At 44.4% G+C, this 26,032-nt stretch overlaps 1 protein-coding gene across 1 annotated transcript in view; it reads left to right on the forward strand.

The window, feature by feature from the left end:
• AGBL4 (AGBL carboxypeptidase 4) overlaps positions 1–26,032 on the forward strand; it is a 1,390,412-nt gene that overhangs the window by 1,324,302 nt on the left and 40,078 nt on the right. Inside the window, exons 11-12 of the mRNA XM_065910427.1 lie at positions 17,435–17,587; positions 18,630–18,792. Coding sequence (XP_065766499.1) covers positions 17,435–17,587; positions 18,630–18,792 — 316 coding nt within the window. The remainder of the gene's footprint in view (positions 1–17,434; positions 17,588–18,629; positions 18,793–26,032) is intronic.

Here is a 26,032-nt window from a genome sequence, read left to right on the forward strand (position 1 = left end):
CCTCAGCACTTCCTATGTGCCAGTCATTATGCTAGGTGTTGGAGATACCAAAATTTCAGATCCTGCCAGTGCTGGTTCCAGAGGAGGAAATAGACACACATTGCAATAATTATGAAACAGTGAGATAAGTATAACAAAAACAGAAGGCTAAGTGAAAACATAAGTGAAAGAGGGGATGGTCCACCATACTCACGTGGATGACTACAGAGGTAGTGATGATTGACTTGGGTCCTAGAGAAAGGCTAGGTAAAGCAAGGCTTTCTTGGCCAAGGGAGTGGCACAACTGAAGCCTTGGAAGGGACATGAGGGCATGGCATGGTCTGAAACTGTCAATGAGGCATGATGAGACCATCAGATGCCTGTTAGCAGACAGTAGGAGATGAGGTTAGAAATGGAGGCAGGCCATTGAGGATCTAATACTCACATGCATAAAAATCTTTCATGACTCTGCTAAGACCAGTCCAAAATGAGAGGATCAAGGCAGAATGGCCTAGGGGGAAGAACTTGTACTCTGAATAGAAGATCTAGGTTTTGTCCTTGGCCCTGCTACTTCCTAGCTGTGTAAGATGTTAAAAATGGGTACGGTAGGAATAAAATAATGACTGTGAACAAGTTTTGTAAGTTGTCAATAGTATTTTATCTTCAAAGGAGAAGGGATAGGGGAGCAGAATTCCAGACAATTCCAAGAGCCAGAGAAGTCACAAACTCATTCTACATGGTTTTTTAACAATATTTTTAATGGAGTGTAGCTGATAGCTAACTTCAGTTAGTATGATAATCTCTAGATCCATCCATGTTGCTGCAAGTGGCATGATTTCATTCTCTTTGTGGCTGAGTAATATTCCATTGTTTGTATGTATGTACCACATCTTCTTTATCCATTCCTCTGCCGGTGGACATTTAGGTTGCTTCCATATCTTGGCTATTGATGAAGGTTTTGATATGGATGTGGATGAAGAAACCTGAACTGTCTTGGTACTTCCCTAAAAACCAAGAAATAAAGCCTAACTCACCTCTACACCTCTTCACCCAACCCTTGCTTACCTCTCACACTGCCCCCTCGCTACTATCTGCTTCCCGGATGAGCGATGCATCCACAACAATTAATCTTTTCTCTTTGGTGGGAGAGCCTGCAGCAAAGTAATGGATTGAGAAAACCCTTGTCCTCATCCCGTTTTCATTCCAGTAGGGGACCCTGGCACACTGCAGCCCAAGGGGCCACAAAGAGTCAGACGTGACTGAGCAACTGATCAACAACACGGGAGCCCAGGTGATTGAGTATGTGTATGTGGGTTTATTATTATTTTTTTAAAATTGTATTCTGATTCTATATCCTTTCAAAAATTCACAATAGTGCATATGTTTAACTATATTTATAAAGAGCACTATTTTTATAGGAAACAAATGATTGCTTAGGAAACACGTTTCTTTCTCTCTAATAGCCATTTTTGGGGAAAGCAACTGGTTTGTATCAAAATGTCATAACCTAAGACCACAGACCATCTGATAGCATCTTATTTTAACTGGGAACAAGTACCTAGGGGGCAAACACCCAACTCAAACTTGTAAGAGGCTATCACCCCCAAGTCTTAGGGAATGGCCTCACCATTCACCCAGCTGCCCAAGCCAGAAGCCTGGGAATCAGATCAATTTTGGTCCCATACTGAGCACTGGCAATCTTACTAATACCTTATAATGTACCTCATATCTGTACTCACATTTTCATCCTTACCCCCCTACTTTAATTCATAATCTTATCTTTTCTTAGTTAGTCTTCATTTGGACTATGGCAAAAATACTCTAACCATTCTATGCCCTTGAGCCTATAACTTCCAATTCTTCCTCATCACAGTCTGTGGAACAGTCTTTTCATAAGGCACATGTAATTGTGTTGTACTTCCATAAAATACTTCTCTAGCTCTCAATTTCTATTTTACAGGACAAGTCCCAGTGCCTTAGTGGCTTGCAAGGCCTGCCATGAATGGGTCCTTGAAAGCTTCTCCAGTCCCTCCCCTCACCTGGCCATCCCTCCACCTCGTACCCTTCAATGGCGCTTAACACTTTATAGTTCCCAAAACAGACTGGGTGGGTTTTGCCCTTAGGCTTTTAGCTCACACTCCTCCCTCTGTCTAGGATGCCCTTCTCTCCAAGGAGCTGGCAGCTCCTCACCTTCTCACCTGCTCAGAACTTTGTGGTCTTTCAACACTTTGCTCAGCAGTTCTCTCCTCCACAGTTTTCCCTGAGCACCCAGTGAATCCATGGTTCCCTCGGCTGTGACTTCACCCCGTGTTCGCACACCTCCCAGAGCACCTGTAAGGCTCATGGACATTTAGTCATCTCTTTGTCTTTCCCCACCATCCCATGACAAGAGAGAATGGTGGGGAAGAGGAACGGGAAGAGAGAGGAGTGAAGAGAGAAGAGAGAAGGGCAGGAAGGGAGAGGAGGGGAAGGGAGGGGAGGGGAGGGGAGGAGAGAGCCAAGGAGCAGACGTGGAACCCCTGCCTACACCTTCTCCTCCCTGCCCTTCCCCCCTGCCGCCTACACTGAATACAGCAGGCAGGGGCCATCTTATTGTTCTCGGGACAAAGTGCAATAATTTCAGCATGAATGCTGGCACCCTGGAACACTTTTTTACACATCAGTGACATCTTCTCTGCCAAATAGGAAGACCGCATTAGTGTGGAGATAGGACTGCATTACCGATCTTGCAGTGTTTGTCTCCCTGCAGGGTCATGCCAAAGATGAGGACCATGAACTCAAGTCTTAAAGGAGATCATGTGGGAAAGGCTAGCAGAATCTGTCCTCAGAGGCCACAGAAGGAAAAAATAAAAATTAAACTGTGCAAGGCAGGAAAATGAGATGATTAAAAAATATAAAGCTCTCCGGACATAATGGGCCCTGCGTATATGTGTGTTCAGTTATGTCGAACTCTGTGACCCCATGGACTGTAGCCCTCTAGGTTCTTCTTGTCCTTCGAATTTTCCAGGCAAGAACACTGGAGTGGGTTGCCCAGAGAAGTCACCAAATCTGCTTTCTGAGTGGAGCAGAGGAGAGGATCTTCTCCAGAGTCCCAGATCATGTGGTAGGAGAGCCAAAATGAACTTCCTGGGAAGAAAGAAACTGCCATTTCCTGAGGACCTACTGCAGCCCCAGCTCAGCAGTTAGCCCTGCATTTATTACCTCTCTGGATCAGCTGACAAACTCCTCTAGGAGACATCTCTGAGCATTCAGACCACACATATTTATTGAGCTCTTAATATGTTCCTGGGGGTGCCCTAGTTTCATCAGCCTTTGATTTATAATGAAGCAACATTAACTTTTAATTATGAAATTAAAATGTCCCTCAGCTCTCCCAGGCTTAAATATTATATCTCAGTCCTTTTCTCCATTTGTCTCATCTTCCTGCTCAGACTGCAGCTTTCTGCAGGAAGGCCTGGCTGTTCCACTTGGATCTGTGTCCACTCTAGATGCAGGAATGAACACTTGGGAGACACCCCAAGGGTGAGAATCAAACAGAGGCTCTGGAGGCTATGTGATATAAATTAGAGTCCCAGTTCAGTTTTTAACCTGCCATGAGATCTTCACAAGTCAGTCTCTGAGCATCTTCTGAGAAACGAAGATCACTATTCCATTTACTGCAGTGAATCCTTGAGGATATCAAATGAGCTAATTGGTGTGAGAATAGTTTTTATGTGCTAGATAATAATTATTGTCAGTAGATGTTCTATTGAACAAGGAAGCAGTTTACATTTATCTAAGCTGGGTTCCCGAGCCCCTCTCAGTTCTGTGATCCTATAGCCCCTGCACCTTCAAGTCTTCCATTGCACATGCACTTACTTTTTAAATGTCCATCTTCCCTGTCAGGTTTTGAACTCAAAGAGGTCCATACACCTGGTGCTGAGCATAGCACTGACCGTGGTATCGCTAATGACTGAAAATGATGTGTTGAGAGTGTATGAACTGCTAGGTATTTTGCCAGGTGCAAAGCCAGTCACCTCATTTGACTTCCTGAGGCAACCCTGTGAGGCTGGAATTATTATCCCCAATTTTTAGATAAGGAAACTGAGATTCAGGTCACAAAGCTAACCCGTGACTAAACTGATACTTGCAGCCAAGTCTGAGGTGTGTAATATGTTTCTCTATAGATACAGCATTAGTCGCTCAGTCAAGTCCAACTCTTTGTGACCCCATGGACCGTAGCCCACCAGGCTCCTCTGTCCATGGAATTCTCCAGGAAAGAATACTGGAGTGGGTAACCATTCCCTTCTCCAGGGGATCTTCCCAACCCAGGGATCAAACCCCGGTCTCCTGCATTGCAGGCAGATTCTTGACCATCTGAGCCACGAGGGAAGCCTAGAGTCCAAAACCATGGTGGTCTCATGACTACCCTTCTTCTATCATCATTATCGTTGTCTCGATCAACCTGGAGAGTCACCCATCATGGCTTTAGGGAACGGGAGACAGAGGTCAGCAGTTCTTCTTTTGCTCTGGAAAGGTCTGTTATGAACCCAGACTTCTTGTGTTGAGCTGCTGTTCTCTCTCCCTTTTTTGACGCAGGGGTGGAGGAGGGAATGGAAGCGAAGGAAGGCTCCCTCTGCCAGGCCAGACCTGACTCCTCCCAGATACTTACAAGAGAAGCAGAAATGTCTCCATTTACATGTACATCTTACTTTTCACTTAGTAGAGTAGGATTGTAATGAAATGGGAAACCGAGTTCTGTTCACAGAGCCAAAAAAAAATGAACTTCACAAACAAGCAAACACTCACACAGCCAGAGTTTATTTTAAAGGATAGAGATACAAAGCTCACAGCATAGGCACTGAGAGGGAATGAAGTGCCCGAAAAGGCAATAATAACAACAGTTTATATCTTTATTAGAATTGATCTGTTCATTTTTGGTTGGCTCAGGGCCCGATGTACATAATTTCTGACCAATCTGTTTAAAAGTCACAAAGTCCAGTCTGTCATTTTTATGACTTTTTTTTTTATTTTTTGGTTCCCAGTTTCTCAGTTTCCCCAGACATGGAATCAACCTTTTCTAAAGACCCCAGACCATTATTTAGGGACCAGATGTATGTTTAAAAGTTAATGGTCCACCTGGAGTTTTTCTCCTTGATAAGTTGGATGGCAGTTACTGATTGTCTTCTACTGGATGTCTTATGACCCTCCAGGCCAGGGGGGCATTCCTCTGAATGCCTAGAAACTGGAGCAACAAGTATAGCTTTAGGTTAATTGAGCAAACCACTCATGTGAGGGAGTGAGTTCAAATTAAAGTTGAAATCAGAAAAAAAGAACCAAGGCCCCAACCCTACATGGACTGCCTAACAATTTCTACCTCTTTAAGAGACAAAATGGAAGTAGGCAAACTATTTTTATTCCTTTCCTTGCTGCTACAGATGCTTTTTCCCCATACATAAGCGTTACTCTCACAAATTTCCTTTGTCCTGAAGTTTATCCTGCTGAGGCCCAAGAAGCTACAGATGCAGAAGTTGGGCATTCAGAATGGCTTAGAGATGAAGAGCTTAGTCCTAGACACTTTTAGTCATGTCGACTAAAAGTATAGTCACAATCTGAAAGTAGAGTTATTTTATTTGGTGGGAATGTTTAGGACTCAGAGCCTGGGGAGAGAAAACTGCTCCAAGGAGGCAGGAGGCTATATACAAGTTTGCAACAAAAGGAGCAGGCAGTCTGAACATCAAAGATCAGGTATCAAGTTAAGGAAATTTAGCATTCTGTGTATGGGAAGATGCAAGCTTCTGGGCTCACTGAATTTATGCCTTTCATATGCACCTCAGCTGTCTGGGGCCAATCCTGTTTCCTTGTTCGCTTTGCTTCTTGCATTTCCCCAGCGCCTCAGCAGTCACCGTAGGGGGTGGCAGCATCTGCTGGATCGCAGTTTTGGAAGCCCTCGGTCACATTTGGATGCCAGAAATTGCTGATGGCTGTGACATTTCTTGTTTATTAATATGGCAGGAGATATTTTCATTTCACAGTCAGAAAGACAAAGATTTGAATTTCAATTCTGCCCCCTGTGAGTTCTTTGCCTCCGCGTGATAACAGTGTTTACCACATAAGGTTGTTATTACAAGACCCTACACAGGAAGCACTTAACACGTGTTACCAGCTTCCAGTGCTGGGGTCATGGTTAACCGCACAGGCGGCAGAGCCAGACGGGGTTCTACCAGTTACCACTGTGTGCTCTAGGGGTTCCCTTGCAAGTTGCTTAATGTCTCTTAGTTTCCTAACTTGTAAATGATGTTTCCATCAAATACAGTTGTGGGAGAGTTCCGGAGTGCCTGGCATGTAATATGTACCATCTCTTTTTTTTTTTTTTTTTTTTTGCGGGGGCACTGCTGCATTCAGTCTTAGCTGAGGCATGTGGGGTCTTCATTGAGCTGAGCTGGCTCTGTAGTTGCATCTCGTGGACTTAGTCGCCTCATGGCACGTGGGAACTTAGTTCTCTGAACAGGGATCAGACCCGTATACCCTGCATTGGAAGGTGGATTCTTAACCATTGAACTGCCAGAAAAGTCCCCCATCTTTTTATTATTATCCTCCCTTTATAGCTCCGCTGGCTAGAATCTAGGCCCCAAAACTCCTATCACTACATATTTCCTGACCCCTTTCTCTGAGTCCAGGATACCTGGTTCATTTATTCACTTACTGATTTTTGTCACTCAGCAAATGCCCCCTGAGGGCTTACTAAGAGCTAGATCCTGTAAGATACCCTGAAGGTACAGACGTGAGCCAGGGATAGTCCCAACCTTTACAGACCACTCCATCCTTCTTAAATTCCTTCTCTTATTCACCCTCTTTCTCTTGGTTTTCAGGAAACCACACTGTCCTTGTCTCCCCCTCCTTCTCTGCTCACTTCCCAGTCTCCCCCCTTTGCTTCTTTCTTTACCCAAACTCTCCGTCTTAGTGGATCCTAGGCTCAGTCCTGGGATCTCTTCTGGATCCACACTTTCTCCCAGTGATGTTAGGTAGCATCTCCAAGCTAATGATGCCCACCTTTACAGTTCTAGTCCAGTCTCCTCCCCAAGGCTCCCTTTTCATGTATTTAACTGCCTACTTGGTATCTGATAGTCCTTTCAAATGCACAGATCTGTATCAGAACTCTTGATTTCCCTACCACTCCCCCAAATGGTCTGCATCCCAGTTTCCTCCATCTCTCTGCAGCACCACTATCTGCTCAGTTGCTCAAGTCACAAACCCTGATTCATCTTTGATTCTTCTTGCGCATAAACCACGTACAGGTCCTATGGAACTGTAGTCAAAATATTTATCAAATATGTCCCTTTCTTTTCACCTCTATGCCATAACTCCAATTCAAGCTAGTATGATCTCTTAGATCAGTTCATCCACTGCCATCTATGCACCACTAAAATCCATTAACAACACAATAAGCAAGGTGATCCTTTCACAGCATTCCCCTATTGAGATGGCCTCCACTGGACACAGAATATGCTCCAAACTCTGACTCTGGCCTGTGTGAGCTGGACCCAATAAGCTTCTCCAGTCTCACCTCTAGTGTTAACCATGATCCAGCCACTGGCCTTCGCTCCAGTCTTTGAAAATGTCATACTAGTCCTCATTCAGGGCTTTTATTTGCCCAGAATTCCCTCACTGGATGGCTTGTTCTTATCATCCTTCAAGGCTGAGTTCAAATATCAGGAACCTTCCTGATCACACTGTATCAAATAGACCCTGCTCCATCCACTCGCTCATTCACCATCCTGTGGCTCACCTCCTACATTCCTAGCATGCATTACAATCACTCTGCTTAGTTGCTGTTCCTGGTATGTCATCCCCACCAGGATGTCAGCTCCTCAAAGGCAGGAACCTCATCTCTCTTATTAACCCCCAAGTCCTGGAGCATGCTAAGTTCATAGTACATATTTGTCAGATGAATGAATAAGTTGGATGATAAATGCCTTGCGTGCCAAGTCGCTTCTGTGGTGTCTGACTTTGTGACCCCCATGGACTATAGCCCATGAAGCTTCTCTGTTCGTGGGATTCTCCAGACAAGAATACTGGAGTGAGTTGCCATGCCCTTCTCCAGAAGATCTTCCTGACCCAGGGATTGAACTTGTGTCTCTTAAGTCTCCAGCATTGTAGGTGGGTTCTTCACCACTACTGCCACCTGGGAAGCCCGATAAATGCCTTAATAGAAGGGTATTTAAAAAATCTGTAGGAGGCCAAAGAAGAGATCTACTGTCCCTGGGAGAGTCAAGCAGGGCTTCATGGACAAGGGGCCATTGGGCCTGTCAGTAAAAGATTAGCAAGAAGTTACCAGGAGGGGAAAGGGAGGGAGAGTAGGCATCCTGCCTGTAGGAATTCAGACGCAGAAGCACAAAGAGGAGGACCTGTGTGTGCTGGGGCAGTTTGCAAGGCTAGAAAGTGAGAAGAGGGGTCACAGTCCATCTCCTTGGTCCTCTGGGCTGGCTGCCTGGGTTTCTTGTGTTTCTTTTTGTCTGCATCGATTCATTGCAGCAGGAATTTCAGTCTGGCCACACTCCTGGTGAGGAGGGAAGCCTTCACTGGGTCACTTCAGAGATCCAGCCTCTGCATGATAAAAGACATTATTTTGTCTCTTGAAGTTGTTCAGTTGTTTTTAAGGAAAGATTCTGTATTTTTCTGAAAATTTCTCCTTCCTTCTTTAGAACATGCACCCTGACTTCCATAAATATCTACTTTTAACTTATAAATAGATAGGGAGATAATTTGGTTGATAATAAACAGAATAGATTTGGGGCTTTTCAGCCTGAGGTCCATGCCTTTGCCATGCGGCAGAGTTTAGCAGGAGAGTCATCTGGAAATTCTCTAACCCCCTTTGCTCCCTCATTCCCCACCTATTTGAGAGGCTAAACCTGCTAGGATCTCAGCTGGATCTCAGCCCCCAGCTGAGAGATGAAGGTGGCTACGTGGGGCTTCCTTCCTGTGATGAGGACGACTGCCTTGCTGGACTGGAGCTCCTGCAAGCATGGCAGGATGGCGGCTACGGACTTGTAACCAGAGCCTGGGTTTGGGTCTCTGCTCCTTCCTGCTGCATCACTCTGGACAAGTTACTTAAACTCCCTGAGCTTCGGTCCCTCCTCTGTACAAAGAGAAGAGTAAGCTGCTGTCCCTCCTCAACTTGCCCTCATCTTCCCCTAAGCTTCAGTTTCTTTCCCGTCTCCAAAGCTAAGATAAGTCCCTCTGCCCTTCCTGGGTTGGGTTTCCCTTCCTTCATTAGACTGAATATGTGGTAAGCCCTGAAGTTTTGCCCTAAGTTGGAGGAGGCAGCCCCACAGCCCAGCACCAGGCTCAGACTTTGGCTTGTGCCAGCCTAGGTGAAGCAGCTCAGAATATAGAATAAAGGAAAAACTCATTTCCTCCCTGGTGTCTAGGAGGAAGCAAACTCCACACTAAATTATGTTCCAAATATGCCCTAAGGTAGTTTTAATTTTATTGGCACTGATTTTAATTTACTCTTTAGGCCCCTGTTGCAGAATGAGCTGTTGGCTGCTGGCAAGGGGACAGCCCTTCATCTCTTGGTTTTGATTAAGGTTTGTAAGTTTGGAAGGAAAGAACAAAGATGCTGTCCCCTCATTCTATTCTCAGTCCCAAAATTGTAATTAAGGGCCCTGCATTAGCAGCACACCCCCTGCTCTGACATAGCCACAAAAAAAGTACCTCATTTGACTGCTGGGGAAAAGTTCAGATGCAGCTGTTCATTCATTTAATTCACTCATTCTTCCATCAGTTCGTTGATTCATTTTGTATTCATTCTCCCACTAAACCTGCAGTGATAACCTACTATATATCAGGGCTTCCTCTGGTCCTGTGAATTTAAAAAAACTAAGAATGTATGGTCCCTTCCCTGAAAGAGTTCACATTCTATTGGGAGATGGAAATAAACAAAGCATGATTATGCCATGTGGTCAGTGCCAGGAAAGAGAATTGTGAGAGCACACAGGAGGCTGTTCATTCATCCCTGAGGGATAAAAATGGCTACTTGAATTAATATTTTTGTACAAGTCAGGTGAACAATTTTAGATGCTATAATAAGCAGTCCCCAGATCTCAATGGCTTAATACAGTAAAGATTCATTACAGTCTGATGCAGGTCAAGTGACTTGCCTGGCAATTTTCCTCCCAGTGTTAACTCAGCGAACTAGCCTTTTTCCTTATTATGATATCACTGATTTTACATGTAGCTTCCATGCACAAAAGCAAGAATGTGGGCAATTGTGTTTGTGTTTGATGGCCAGGTCTGAAAGTGGCACTTATTACCACTGCCCACACCCCTTTTGATCCCAACCAAATACCAAGGGAGACTGAGAGATGTTGTCCAGGGTCCAGGAAAAGGATATGGAACTGGTGAGCATCTCCTTAGTTTGCCTTAAGTCTTAAGGTTGTCTCAGGGTTATGCAGATAAAGAGAACTTGTATTTCAGGCAGAGGAGATATTCATTATGTGTAAATATGGAGATGAAAGTCACAAGCCTAGAGGTTTGAAATACTCCAGGCAACTCCATAGGACTGAAGTATAGAGTATCAGACCAGAAGTTATGAGAGCTGATAGTAGGCAGGGGAAGAGGGCCAGATCACACAGGGCCTTTTATAATATATGAAGGGGTTTGGAGTCTATCCTGTGAGCGATAGGGAGAGATAGAGCAGTTTCAGTTAAAGAAGTGCCATTATTTGTTTACATTTTAAAAGATTGTTCTGAAGCATCAAGGAAATCAGGTCAGAAGCTACTGTAGTAAAACAAGAAAGAAATGATGGAATGGGGTCAGACTTGGTCGGTGTCCTCAATATGCTAATAGGCAGACAGACATACCTTCTAGCCAGATTACAGTAACAAGTATACAAGTATACCTATACAGTACACAAGGATACCTATACAGTAACAAGTAATGACATCAAGGCCCAAGCAAGAAGTTTTTTGCAGAAGATGAAAGGATTTATTTTAACAGAAGTGAGTGAAATGGCTCACTTGTGTCCAAATCTTTGTAGCCCCATGGACTGTAGCCTACCAGGCTTCTCCATCCATGGGATTTTCCAGGCAAGAGTACTGGAGTGGATTGCCATTTCCATTTTAACAGAATGTGAGAAGAAATTATGGACAGTTTAAGAAAGCAGTATCTCTTTTCTCTCATCCAACAGCCACTTTTAAAGATGCAGAAATTGAGGTACAGTGAACAGCTGCTACTGTTCATGGTTACAGATTATGTGAACATTAGAACCAGAGTTAGGATCTCTGCTTGGCTTCCTTGCTCTGTTCTAATGGACCAACACGAGCCCACAAGGCCAGTTTAGGCACAAAACATAATTAGGATGGTGATGAGATTAGTATCTGTGGTCTTTGGTATCGCCAGCAAAGTGCTGAATATGTGCAATGAAGAAGAAAAAGAACTAGAACTTCAAGCTCAGACACTATACAGGCTAATTTCCTAGACCCTTTTCTACTCCAGGTAAAATCTAGACTCAGAGAGGGAAGAGATCTTAGAAACTAAATAATCTCTGGGTATTCCCTGATGCTCTAGTTGTAAGGACTCAGTGTGTTCACTGTGGTGGCCTGAGGTCAAACCTAGTCAGGGAACTAAGATCCTACAAGCCATGCAACATGGCCAAAAAAATTAGAGAAAATAAATGATCCTTTAAATTTGTTGTGGAGGTACTAGCCAATGCAGTTAGACACAAAAAAGAAATTAGAAGCATAAAAACTGAAAAAGAGGAGATAAAATTACTAAATATATACGATGAGATTGTTGTTCAGTCGCTCAGTCATGTCCAACTCTTTGCGACCCCATGGAATTCAGTACGCCAGGCTTCCCTCTCCATCACCAACTCCCAGAGCTTTTCAAACTCATGTCCATCGAGTCAATGATGCCACCCAATGATCTCATCCTCTGTCATCCCCTTCTCCTCCTGCCTTCAACCTTTCCTAGCATCAGGGTCTTTTCCAATGAGTCAGATCGCCTCAGCTGGCCAAAGTGTTGGAGCTTCAGCTTCAGCATTAGTCCTTCCAATGACTATTCAGGGATGATTTCCTTTAGAAATGACTGGTTTGATCTCCTTGCAGTCCAAGGGACTCTCGGGAGTCTTCTCCAATTCCACAGTTCAAAATCATCAATTCATTGGTGCTCAACTTTCTTTATGGTTCAACTCTCACATCCACACATGACTATTGGAAAAACCAACTAGATGAACCTTTGTCAGCAAAGTAATGTTTCTACTTTCTAATATGCTATCTGGGTTGGTCATAGCTTTTCTTCCAAGGAGCAAGTATCTTTTAATTTCTAGCAGCAGTCATCATCTGCAGAGATTTTGGAGCCCAAGAAAATAAAGGCTGTCACTGTTTCCATTGTTTCCCCAACTATTTGCCATGAAGTGATGGGACCGGCTGCCATGATCCATGTTTTTTGAATGTTGAATTTTAAGCCAGCTTTTTCACTCTCCTCTTTCACTTTCATCAAGGGGCTCTTTAGTTCCTCTTCACTTTCTTCCATAAGGATAGTGTCATCTGCATGTCAGAGGTTATTGATATTTCTCTCTGTAATCTTTTTTTTTAAACACATTCTAAAAAAGTTATTTATTTTTTAATTGAAGGATCATTGGTTTACAGAATTTTGTTGTTTTCTGTGAAACATCAACATGAATCAGTCATAGGCGTACATATGTCCCCTCTCTTGAACCTTCCTTGCATCTCCCCCCATCCCATTCCTCTAGGTTGATAAGAGCCTCTGAATCCCCTGAGATATATAGCAGATTCCCATTGGCTGTCTGTTTCACATATGGTAATGTAAGTTTCCATGTTGCTCTCCCCATACATCTCAACTTCTCCTCCCCTCTCCCCATGTCCTTACGTCTGTTCTCTGTGTCTGCTTCTCCATTGCTGCCTTGAAAATAAATTCATCAGTACTATCTTTCTAGATTCCATATATGCGTTGGTATACAATATTTATCTTTCTCTTTCTGACTCACTTCACGCTGTATAATAGGTTCTAGGTTCATTCAGCTCACTAGAACTGACTCAGATGTGTTCGTTTTTATGGTAAGTAAGCTGAAACTCCAATGCTTTGGCCACCTGATGCAAAGAGCTGACTCATTTGAAAAGACCCTGATGCTGGGAAAGATTGAGGGCAAGAGGAGGAGGGGACGACAGAGGATGAGATGGTTGGATGGCATCACCAACTCAATGGACATGGGTTTGGGTAGACTCTGGCAGTTGGTGATGGACAGGGAAGCCTGGCGTGCTGAGGTTCATGGGATCACAAAGAGTCAGACACGACTGAGCAACTGAACTGAACTGAATATTCCATTTTGTGTATGTACCACAACTTCTTTATCCATCATCTTTCAGTGGACATCTAGGTTGCTTCCATGTTCTAGCTATTGTAAATAGTGCTGCAATGAACATTGGAATACATGTGTATTTTTCATTTTGATTTCCTCAGGGTGCATGCCTTGGAGTGGGATTGCTGGATCACATGGTGGGTTTATTTCTAGTTTTTTAGGAATCTCCATACTGTCTTCCATAGTGGCTGTATCAATTTACATTCCCACCAACAATGCAAGAGTGTTCCCTTTTCTTCATTCCCTCTCCAGGATTTATTGTTTGTAGACTTTTGGATGCTGGCCATTCTGACCAGTATGAGGTGATATCTCATTTTAATTTTGATTTGCATTTCTCTAATAATGAGCATCTTTTCAACAACTGACAAAGGATTAACTTCCAAAATATACAAGCATCTCATACAACTCAATACCAGAAAAACAAACAACCCAATGTATTCCTTTCCCAATTTGGAACCAGTCTGTTGGTCCATGTCCAGTTCTAACTGTTACTTCTTGACCTGCATACAGATTTCTCAGGAGGCAGGGATGGTGGTCTGATATTCCCATCTCTTGAAGAATTTCCACAGTTTGTTGTGATCCACACAATCAAAGGCTTTAGTGTAGTCAATGAAGCAGAAGTAGATGTTTTTCTGGAATTCTCATTGTTTTTCTGTGATCCAACAGATGTTGGCAATTTGATCTCTGGTTCCTCTGCCTTTTTTAAATCCAACTTGAACACTTGGAAGTTCTCAGTTCACATACTGTTGAAGCCTAGTTTGGAGAATTTTGAGCATTATTTTGCTTGCATGTAAGATGAGTGCAATTGTGTGGTAGTTTGCACATTATTTGACACTGCCCTTTTTTGGGATTGGAATGAAAACTGACCTTTTCCAGTCCTGTGACCACTGCTGTTTTCCAAATTTGCTGGCCCATTGAGAGCAGCACTTTCCCAGCATCATCTTTTGGATTTGAAATAGCTGAGCTGGAATGCCATCATGCCATTAGCTTTGTTAGTAGTGATGCTTCTTCCTAAGGCTCACCTGACTTCACATTCCAGGATGTCTGACTCTAGGTGAGTGATCATACCATCACTCATTAAGTCATTAAGATCTCTTTTGTATAGTTCTTTTGTGTATTCTTGCCACCTCTTCTTAATATCTTCTGCTTCTGTTAGGTTCACACTGTTTCTATCCTTTATTGTGCCCATCTTTGCATGAAATTTTCCCAAGTATCTCTAATTTTCTTGAGAGATCTCTAGTCTTTCCCATTCTATTGTTTTCCTCTCTTTCTTTGCATTGATCACTGAGGAAGTCTTTCTTATCTCTCTTTGCTGATCTTTGGAACTCTGCATTCAGATGGGTATATCTTTCCTTTTCTTCTTTGCCTTTTGCTTCTCTCCTTTTCTCAGCTATTTGTAAGGCCTTCCCAGACAACCATTTTGCCTTTTTGCATTTCTTCTTGGGGATGGTTTTTATCACCACCTCCTATACAATGTTGCCAGCCTCTGTTCATAATTCTTCAGGCACTCTGTCTATCAGTTCTAATCCCTTGAATCTATTTGTCACTTCCATTGTATAATCATAAGGGATTTGATTTAGGTCATACCTGGTCTAGCATGGCCTAGTGGTTTCCCCTACTTTCTTCAACTTAAGTCTGAATTTTGCAATAAGGAGTTCATGATCTGAGTCACGTCAGTTCCTAGTCTTGTTCTTATTGACTGTATAGAGCTTCTCCATCCTTGGCTGTGAAGAATATAATCAATCTGATTTCGGTTTTGACCATCTGGTGATGTCCACGTGTAGTGTTATCTCTTGTGTGTTGGGAGAGAGCATTTGCTATGACCAGATCATTCTCTTGGCAAAGCTCTGTTAGCCTTTGCCCTGCTTCATAAGAATAAAAGGTCCCTCTTATTGGCTTTTGAGCCATATAAATCAATCAATAGTACTCACTTCTGGTTATTTAAAGTCGAATCACATCAGGTTCTAGGTGTCGGGATGGGGCAGTAGAAGCCAGTCCAGAATGGTTTTCCAAAGATCCAGGTTCTAATTCTTGCTCCTTCACTAACTTACTCCCGGCCTTAATCAGGTAACCTCCCCACCTGAGCTGATCTGGGAAAGGTCAGAGAAACTGGTTTCCAATAGCGCCCATACTCAGAGCTATAAACTGCGGTTTTTCCTTCCACATTTTTTAAGTCATCTCTCTACCGCCTCCTTTCCTCTGCAGCTCATCAAAAGCTCAGAGGAAAAAACAGACAATTGAAGAAAATAAAATTGCAAAGATGACTTTTATAGGGCTCCTGTTGAATCATTGTGTATTCCACCTTCAAAGCTGAAAATGATGAGTTTAATATCACACAGAGCTGTGCATCTTGTATCTCTCAGAAGGCAGTTTATGCCACCCAGAGAACTGGGAGCTCGGCAAGACACAATTTTTCACTCCAAGTCTGAGGCAAATGAAATGACAATCATCAGGCCCACATTCTAGAAGCAACATGGTTTTCATTTGGTCTTAACTTTGTTTGAAAGTGTCCCACAGAGGGAAAATTCTTCTAAGCATGGATTTTTCTTCTTTCCCAGGACTGAATGCTAGAAAGTGGATGGAAAGATGGCCAGGTCTTGCCTTGGCTGCTTTTAGTGTTGCTCATTGATGGTACTACATTAACTGTGCAAACGGGTCAGGAGGCCTGGGTTTCAGTCCCAGTTAGGCCATGAGCTTGGACAAGTCCCTTCCCCAATGGAGGCCCCTGTTACTCTCAGACGTGGTTAACAGATATAAACCAGACTGATATATAGGAAGAGAAAGTCAGATTTGAGCGATACTGAAGTTCTAAGGGCCTGTGTGCTGCATGCATGCTGTGTTGTTAAGTCATGTCCTGCTCTTTGTGACCCCATGGGCCGTAGCCCACCAGTCTTCTCTGTCCATGGGATTTTCCAGGCAAGAATACTGGAGTTAGTTGCTATTTCCTTCTCCGGGGGATCTTCCTGACCCAGGGATCTAACCCGAGTCTCCTGCATCTCCTGCATTGGCAAGCAGATTCTTTACCACTGAGCCACCTGAGAAGCCCTCTAAGGGCCTGAGAGTTCCCCAGTTCCTGCCAGTCCATTACAGTGTCTGAAGTTATCATTCTGAGTGGTTTATTTAGTCATTCTGTATCTGGCTACTGAGCATCCTTCATGAACAGGCACTGGGTTCTTTCCAGACACTCTTTCTACTTTCAGGGAGCTCATAAATGAGAAGCTTAATAAATAATACTGTATCAAGGTGGGGAGTGCCTTAAGTAGGGAATGTGAGCAGACAACAGAGAAAGACTAGTTACAATCATCTTTATAAATTGCAAGGTTACTTTTCCCATATACTATATACTACTGTGGAGTAGGTGTGGCATCATGAAATGAGGTTTAATAGCAGAATTAGCTAAAATGTCCTATGTGAAACTCCCAGAATAGAATCTGGCATTCATTAACTATGCAGTAAATGATAGTAATGACTGTTGCTGAGTGGATTCCCACTCTAACTCTCCGAGGCTAGAATTAAAATACCCATTTTAAAAATAAAAATTTCAAAGAGGGTACATGATTTAGTTTACCCCAGACTCCCTCTGTTAGAAATGACCCAACTGGGGCAAAACCATTAGCAGGCCCAATGTAAATATAATAATGTTACCTGAAGGTATTTCTCATTAATCAGAGAAATAAATTCTGCTAAAGCCTTTAGTTATGAATGTGTTTACTGTTCTGGGTAGGTAGCATTACTTCAGAAGAACTTGAAAGAAGACTGCTAATGGTAGTGATCTGAGACCTTGAAGACAGATGGTGTTCAAAATAAAGAGAAATTGATCCTCGCTGCTCTCAATCCCTCACATTGCTACAACTGAGTAGACAGAGGGCTAGCTCAAAAGGAAATGGTGTGTGTGTGTGTGTGTGTGTGTGCGCGCGCATGCACGTGCACAAACATGTGTGTTTAAGGCAAACTCTGTGGCCCTGACATCTCATTTGTGTGTGTGTGTGTGTGTGTGTGTGTGTGTGCGCACGCATGCACGTGCACAAACATGTGTGTTTAAGGCAAACTCTGTGGCCCTGACATCTCATTTGTTATCCTTTCTCTCAACAGAAAACAAGCCTGGAGTTTTATATTGACATCCACGCCCACTCCACCATGATGAATGGTTTCATGTATGGCAACATCTTTGAGGATGAAGAGCGGTTCCAGAGGCAGGCGGTTTTCCCCAAGCTCCTCTGCCAGAACGCCGAGGACTTCTCCTACGTGAGTCAAGAGTTGGCTGTCAAAAAAAAAAAAAAAAGAGTTGGCTGTCAGCCAGCCCCAGGTCCCCTCCCCACACCACCCCCTCCTTCCCATTGCCACCCTGTCTTTCGCTGAGTTAGATTTGCTTTAACGTTCACAGAACACCTACTTGTGCTGTGTCTTGTGTGGGTGATAAAGACAGACGTAAACAAGCTCTGCCCACACCCACAAGCAGCTCCTCACCTGTCAGTGAGGGAGGATCACACTCGCCTTGTCTGAGGAGCTGGCCTTTGTTTAGCTGATCTGACTCCAGCTTTAACAAGAGAAGAAACTCACTGAGCAGTCAGACCCTGGCCCTGGTGTCTGCTTTCACGGACCTCTGGCATTTGTTCTCTTTGTTGTTGTTGGGCAGTTGCCAAGTCATGTCCGTCTCTTTGCAACCCCATGGACTGTAAGAGGCTCCTCTGTCCTCCGCTATATCCCAGAGTTTGCTCAGCTTCATGTCCATTCAGTCAATGATGCTATCTAACCAGCTTATCCTATGCCACCCCTTTCTCCTTTTGCCTTCAATCTTTCCCATCATCAGAGTCTTTTCCAAGAGTCAGCTGTTCACATCCACTGGCCAAAGTGTTGGATCTCAGCAACACTCCTTCCAATGAATATTCAAGGTTGGAATGACTGGTTTAATCTCCTTGCACTACAGGGGACTCTCGAGAGTCTTCTCCACACCACATTTCAAAAGCATCAATTCTTCAGTGCTCAGCCTTCTTTATGGTCCAACTCTTATGTCCATATGTGACTACCGGAAAAACCATAGCTTTGACGATATGAACCTTTGTCATTAAAGTGATGTAAATGGAAGTTACTAACCTAAGAACCGTGCTGGATGCTTTCATTTAATTGTCTGTGTAACCCATCCTTATAGTAATCCTGCAAATTAGGATTCAATGAGACTTTTCAGATGAGGAAGCTGAGACCCAGAGGAGCTGTAAGATTCGCTCAAGGTCCCTTAGCCTGCAGGTGTCCAGCCCTGATTCTCTTCTCCTTTCTCTGTCTCTCACAGTCCAGCACGTCCTTTAACCGGGACGCTGTGAAGGCAGGAACTGGCCGTCGCTTCCTCGGCGGGCTGCTGGACCACACTTCTTATTGCTACACCCTCGAGGTCTCCTTCTACAGCTACATCATCGGCGGCACCACAGCTGCTGTGCCCTACACGGAAGAAGCCTGTATCCTTGGCAGGTTCCCCTTCCCCCTCCCCCAGCCCTGGGCCAGCTCACATCCAGCTGAGAGGACTCAGGTCTGCCAGAATTTATCAGGCACCTCAGCAATGTGGTCTCCAATTCAGGTGAGGGCTGAGACCCTGGGGTGAGGATAGATGTGGCTGGTTCTGCTGGTGTCACCTCTGGATTGTCCTATTTGCCTCCTTCCCTCCCAATGGACACCCCTCCCCATATGCCTCTGCTACACCTCAAGTCTTCCTCTGGCACCTGGATCCATGACCCACCCACACCTGCACTGGCCTCTCTCTCTCTCTCCTCTGCCCCCAACAAGAGAGTGAGTCTTCCGTCATCTGAGGTATGTAAGCACACAGGCCAGAAGCTCATCCCGAGCCTGCTGAGAAAGACCTCGACTTGGTCTTGGTCTCCTCTTTCTCACCCTGAATATATCTCTTTTTTTAGGTTTTTAAATTTTATTTTTATTTTTATTGAAGTATAGTTGATTTACAATGTTGTGCCAATCTCTGTCGTACAGCAAAGTGACTTGTATAGATACACATTTATGCACTCTTTTTTAAAGTATCCTTTCCCATTATAGTTTATCCCAAGAGACTGGATATAATTCCCTGTGCTATACAGTAAGATCTTGTTGCTTACCCATTCTAAGTGTAATAGCTTGCATCTACCAGTGCCAAACTCCCGGTCCATCCTCCTCCCTCCTCCACCCTCTTGGTAACCACAAATCTGGTCTCTAGGACAAATCTCTTTTTACCTTCTTTCTGTGCTCCAGCCCCCTTCCCTTCTCTTCTTTCTGCTCACTGCTATTTTGCCTGTCCCCACCTTGTCCTGTCTCCTTCTGTCTCTCCATCTTACTTCAATGGTTGTGTTCCTCCCTTCCCGCCTCTATTTTCCCCCCCTCCCCACCCTCCTTTCCTGTCTCTCTCCCCTCAGCCTCCTTCCATCTTCCCTGCCTTCCCACTCATCCTCTGAGCATCTTTCTGCCTTTGCGTCTCCTTTGCCAGCTCACTTTTCCTCTTGGTTTACTCATAAAATGTCCACAAGAGCCCCAAAGCATGTCATGATGAAACTAGAGGTCGCCTTCTGGCTTGCTTGATTTTTTAGGAATTGTTTAGTAATTCTAGGTTCCTGGGTGTTGATTTTCATTTCAAGGTCACTACATAAGGGGTTGTGACTGATTGTGACAGTTTCTGCTTATCTTTTACCCTTTTGCTTTCGATTGACCCATGTCTCCTTTCTGAACACTTAGTTTCTCAGAGAAAGAATTATAGTTGATGGAGGAGAAAGGAAAAGGGTGATATTAACTCTCCGTATACAGACTCTCTCTCCCCAGAAGTGGGCATCCTCCTTTCAGCCATGGGGAGAGTCTGGAGTTCTCACCACACTCCGTGCAGGAAAGCTTCCTTTCTGGTCCGTGACTCGGCACTGGTCCACACCGTTGGTTGCATCCTCGTGGCTCAGGGGTGAACAGTGGCCTAACAGGAAACATGGAGGGCAGGGTGATGTCCTAGGAGGGAGGGGCAAGCAGTTGGCAGACCAAGTGTTAGACCAGTATTCTAGATCCAGTACAACAATGTAGAGATCGTGGTAAGAACTGGGGGAGAGTGCCCTCACAGTCACCTTTAATAACCGCCTGACTCACAGACCAATGGAGTAGGCTCTGTCCTACATCAGAAAACCCTTGCTTTCCAACGTCCTGGCCATCTCCACGTGCCACAGTGCAGCCCTCGCCCCCACACTCCGCCCCACACACACCTGATGGTGTGCAGCACATGGCTCCCCCAGGATCACAAACTGCTGTGCTCCACACCTGGACACATTCCACACTGCCCCTGCCTAGCTCACCTCTGATGTCAGGGCAAAGGAAAGAGGAGGCGTTGCCTGGAAGAAGAGTTTGAGCATGTGCACCTAAGGGATCCCATATGTGACTAATCTCAGTGAGATGAGGGTCCCTCCAGAGGTGGCCTGTACTTAGTTTGTGGCCAGTGTCTGATGTCCAGTTTGATGGGTTCTCCTACTCTATGTCAGCACCTCCAACATGCTTTTGTGTTGGAAGCAAATTAGTTTCTTGGCAGAATGTCCCTCCCTTGGCCCAGACCCAGAGTTTCTCCCCTCAACACCCAACCCTTGTTCATCAAACATTAGTACACTATTAGTGCATTCCAGGAATCCTACTAAAGCACTGGGGCAAAATATTGACCAAGAAGCCATGGTCCCTGACTCACGGAACTTCTGGTCTACTTGGAGAGCTGGATAAAGGAAAGGGACACTTATAATCTGTATAGTAAGTCCTGTTGTGGAGGAAACCCAGAGAGCCATGGGAAATGTCCATTTAAAAATGTATACACCACAATGTGTAAAGCAGATGGCTAGTAGGAAGCTGCTGTATCACATTGGGAGTTCAGCTCATGCTCTGTGATGACCTGGAGGGATGGGATGGGGTAGAGGGGAAGCCTCAAGAGGGTGGAGATACATATTTGCACATAGCTGATTCACATTGTTGTATAGCAGAAACTAACAAAAACTGTAAAGTAGTTATACTCCAATTTAAAAAAATATATACCGTGAGTGTCTGCCATAAGCCAGGTAAAGTTCTAGGCACAGGGGTTGTATTAATAGCAGTGAACATACCGAAGACAAAAATGCCTACACATAGAGGCAGGAGAAGGCTCAAACACAGTTTTAGTAAGTCAGGGAAGTCTTCACAGCAGAAGTGACATCTAAACTGACTTTTTAAGACTGAATAGAAATTAGGCAGATTGCCTGGGGTGGGTTGTTGGAGGGAGGACATCTCAGACAGAGAGGGAAGGAAGGAAGGTGGACTGTAGGAGCTGTAACAGGTGCATTGCGGCTGAAGGACTGCAGATGCAGGAGATGAGACCAAAATGGCAGCCTGTGAGGAATTTGAACTAGAAGGAACATGAAGGCAATGGAGAGCAGTAGAAGGGCTTTAAGGAGCAGTGGGAAGCCGCTGGCTGCAGTGGGAAGGACAGATTAGAGAAGGCTGTAGTCAGGGGCATGCTGGGAGCTGTTACGACAGTCCAGCTGGGAGATGACTCAGGACTAGACTTGAGTGGTGCCGTGCAATGTTTAGAATGTGGAACCGAGAAGACTTGGTCAGCTTTTGGATGGGGATGTTGGTGGGGACCAGGAGCTAGTGACTGGAAGGGGTGCAGGGTGGTGGGTAGTGAGACGGAGCAGAAGCTGAGCAGGCCCCCAGGCTGTTGGAGCCACTCAGTCTTGTCTGCCATCCGGGGGGCAAGAAGAGGAACCTGGAGTTTCTCCAAGGACGTGCAGGCCGAGTCAACATACACAAGCATGATTTAACCTAGTTCTTCATTGAAATGCATTTTTTTTTTTTTAAAAAGCCTTCATCTCCTAACAGAGGGAGACTTCAGGCAGACAGATTGTGATCCTTGTTGGCTGTTGGCTTCGTGTCCCAATCAGAAAAAGAAATTACATGGTCTGATAGGAATGGCAATATGGTCTGGGAGGATGTCCTCCAGACTGGGAGTCAGGAGACCTGGATCTGATGACAACACCAGCCTCGTCCCCGAGCGTGCCCTTCAGCAAGTCCTCCAACCTCCCTGAGGCGAGCTGTGTCTCCTTCACAAAGGCACCAAGAACCTTCCTGCTTTCTTAACCCCTGCAATGGGAAGTCAATAGAGATACTTGTGAAAAGAGAACAGACTTTCCATTTAGACAAATCGGGTTTGAATCCAGGTTCAGACGTTCGCTGGTTGTGTGACCTTGGGAGAGTTATGTAACCTACCTGTACCTCAGTGTCCCTGTCTGTAGCAGGAGGACCTAGTTAATACTTAGCCTCACCGAGTTGCATGGAAGTTAAATGAAATAATGTACAGGAATGTGCACCTTAGGCTTTAAATATTATGCCAACTCATTGGAAAATACCTTGACGCTGGGAAAGACTGAGGGGAGAAGGAGAAGAGGGCAACAGAGGATGAGATGGCTGGATGACATCACTGACACAATGGATATGAACTTGGGTAAACTCTGGGAGATAGTGAGGGACAGGGAAGCCTGGCTGCAGTCCATGGGGTCTCAAAGAATCAGACATAACTGAGCAACTGAACAACAACAACAATTAATTAGAACATTGTAACTGTAAATGAGGACTCATATTTATGTAAAAGAAAATAGTTGAGGCTGTTAGAGCTAGAGGCCAGGGGCTGTGCTGGTAGGGTTCATGGGGCAGAGGGTCTTGGTGGGGTCATCACTATTGAGGATCTAGACCTCAGAACACCATCTGATTTATACAGTGAGTGGGTGTGTGCAATTCAGTGATGAAGGTTTTTATGTCTGTCACCTAGAATGTCCCCTTCCCAGCCTTGGGAAGCACAGAGGCCACGTTAGCTATCAGAAGATGCTGGGTGAGAGAAAGGCCAGGGGAGAGCTGGGGGAGGCGGAGAATCCTGAGGGATATCTCACCCAGACCCACAATAGTGTCCACCTCCTCACACTCCAGACCACATGTATCAGTGTTAGTCGGTGTTAGTCGCTCAGTCGTGTCCAACTCTTTGCAAATCCATGGACTATAGTCTGCCAGGCTCCTCTGTCCAAGGAATTCTCCAGCCAAGAACACTGGAATGGGTTGCCACTTCCTTCTCCAGGAGATCTTCCTGATCCAGGGACTGAACCTAGATTTCCTGTATTGTGAGCAGATTATTTACCATCTGAGCCACCAGAGAAGCCCAGAACACGTGTATCTCTCAGCTTAATTTTTCTCTCTGGAAAAGCCCCAGCTAAACACTACCAAGCTCTTGCTCTCTGACTTTCCTCCTCCACTATATGAGGATAATATAGCAATGGACACAGTCACTGATGCTTCCCTAGCTGTGTGACCTTGGGCTGGTTACCTCACCACTCTGAGCCTGTCCCCCCACTTGTAATATAAAAATAATCATACTGATTTTACACAGTTATCAGAGGAGTGCAGTGATACAAATCCCCTGGCCTGCCTGACACCTGATAGGTACTCAACAAATGTTCTTCTGTCCCCAGTTTTCTCAGCCCCATGCAGACTGCATGACTTTCCTTCCAAAGATTATCCTTTAACCAAATGATCTTGAAAGCCAGCAACTGGGGCTTGAATCTTTTTTTTTCTTTTAAAAATTAATTAACTAATATTTTAATTGGAGGATAATTTCTTTCCAATGTTGTGCTTGTTTGAATCCTGATTCCATCACTATTACTGGGTAGCTTCAAGCAGGCACTGTCCTTTTTCTTGGCTCAATGTCTGATACTTCCAACCTGTCAGAGCTGCAGAATGAAATTATATGTGGACTTACCTCTATCCTGGTCCCTCCTAGCTCTGATATTCTAAGATTTTACTGATTCTAAAATCTAAAATTTTATAATTCTCTGCTTAGATGAATTCTTGATATAAGAATCCACAGTTGTGACATATGTGAGTCTTAAGATTGAGTGACTCCATAGGCGTGAGTTTCAATCTCACAGGGAAAATCAGTACGAAAGTGTCCTAGACGATTGATCAGGCCAAGACGATAGCTGCTTGCATTCTTTAGTTAAAGGGTTCTTAATTGCGGGGCTTTAAGAAAAGCTTATGAACTGTCTAAAATTTATGCAAAACTGTGAGTAAAGATGCAGAGTTCATTTTCTGGGAGGAAGATTGATAACTTTCAACAGAATCTAAAAGGGAGCCATGCTGGTGGCCTGGCTGGTGACCTCCGTCCAGGTCATGGCAAGAACACAGCTCTGGTCACTGTTGTAGGTGTGAGTTCTGCTTTGGATCTCTCTGGCTGAGAGCCCTAATTAGTTATTTAACCTCAGTTCCCTCATCTGGAAAGTAAGATAATGATTATTTACCCTCTAGGGTTGTTTTGAGGGTTACATGGAAGAAAGCAGATAAATAATGGGGCATTTACTCAGTGCCGTTAAATATTAGTTCCCTCACCTCCCTTCCCATGGTTTGTTGTTTTTGTTGTTGTTGTGAAATGTTAAATTCCTGAGAATTTGGGGCCAGTCTTCAGCAAACCTAATTTACATTTTATTGGCCTGCCAAATAATAAATATGCTCTGTTCAAACAATTTTTAAAAAAAGAGTGAGAGAAAGGCTAAACTGGAATCATAAAATAACCCAGAGTTTCTCTGGCCTTTGTTTATGGTCTGGTTTCAAGCCAAAAGGAAATAGCTCTTTGACATATGGATGAGAAAAACATTGGGAACAGAGACCGAGGGTCCAAAGTAGACTGTTTTCCACACACACTTATAGCTGTGGACACTTTGAAATCAGAAAATGCTGGCTCTAGGAGAAGGAAATGACTGTGTAGCCAAGAGAAAATGCAGAGATTTAGAATTCAGTTAGTTGTCTTGGTCTCAATTCACAGCCCGCTCAGTGCCTTGCACAGGTCCTCTGAAGCATGTAGCAGACATTGGAGATACCATTTATTTACTCATCCATCACATGAAACTCTCTAGACTCTAAAAATAGGGAGATGAATGAGGCCTGGTCCCTGCCTTCAAGAAGGAGACAGTTTTGAGAGGAGAGGAAGCAGCATGGAGGGTAAATGATCAGCCAGAGGGAAGCTCTGCTGGCTGTGGACTCCCATGGGAGCTCTCTAACCACGCAGGAGTGCTGGAGAAGAAGAGGGAAGAAAGACTTCCTGGAGGAAGAGAAACTAGGTCTCAGACCTCCAGAACGGCTGTGATGCAGGCAGGAGAGGAGGGTGAAGCCGCCTTCCTGGCAGAGGGAGACATACAGGAGAGAGCCCAGATGCCAGAGAGAGGATGTACATTCAAAGTATTGGAAGGTAGGAAGTTGGGTTGGGCTAGAAACAGCAAGTGATAAATAAATATAGGCAGAACCAGCCATGAATAGAAGAAAAAGATTTGTGAACTGTGTAACAGGAATATTAAACAAACTGTACACACAAGGTACAATTATGAAATCTGTTTTGTCTCCCATTGACCCTGCAGATAGATGCATGTATATTCTACATCTAGATCTAGAGATATAACAGCTCTTACAGATCCCATGACTTCCCAGTCACTCTCAGGAAATTAAAAGTTTTCTAATTAATTCTGGTCACAAGACAGTCTCAGTTCAACAATGACTATGTCTGGTCCAATCAAAGCCATTGAACATTTTCAAAGTTAAAACCTTCCCATCCTCTAGCTCAGGCCTCAGACATGTACTCAAGGTGACTCCTGTTTTCCTTCCTTGCTTCCAGCCCTTTACCCCATCTGGCTA

Source organism: Muntiacus reevesi, chromosome 1, assembly GCF_963930625.1.
Source record: "Muntiacus reevesi chromosome 1, mMunRee1.1, whole genome shotgun sequence".
Lineage (NCBI taxonomy): Eukaryota > Metazoa > Chordata > Mammalia > Artiodactyla > Cervidae > Muntiacus > Muntiacus reevesi.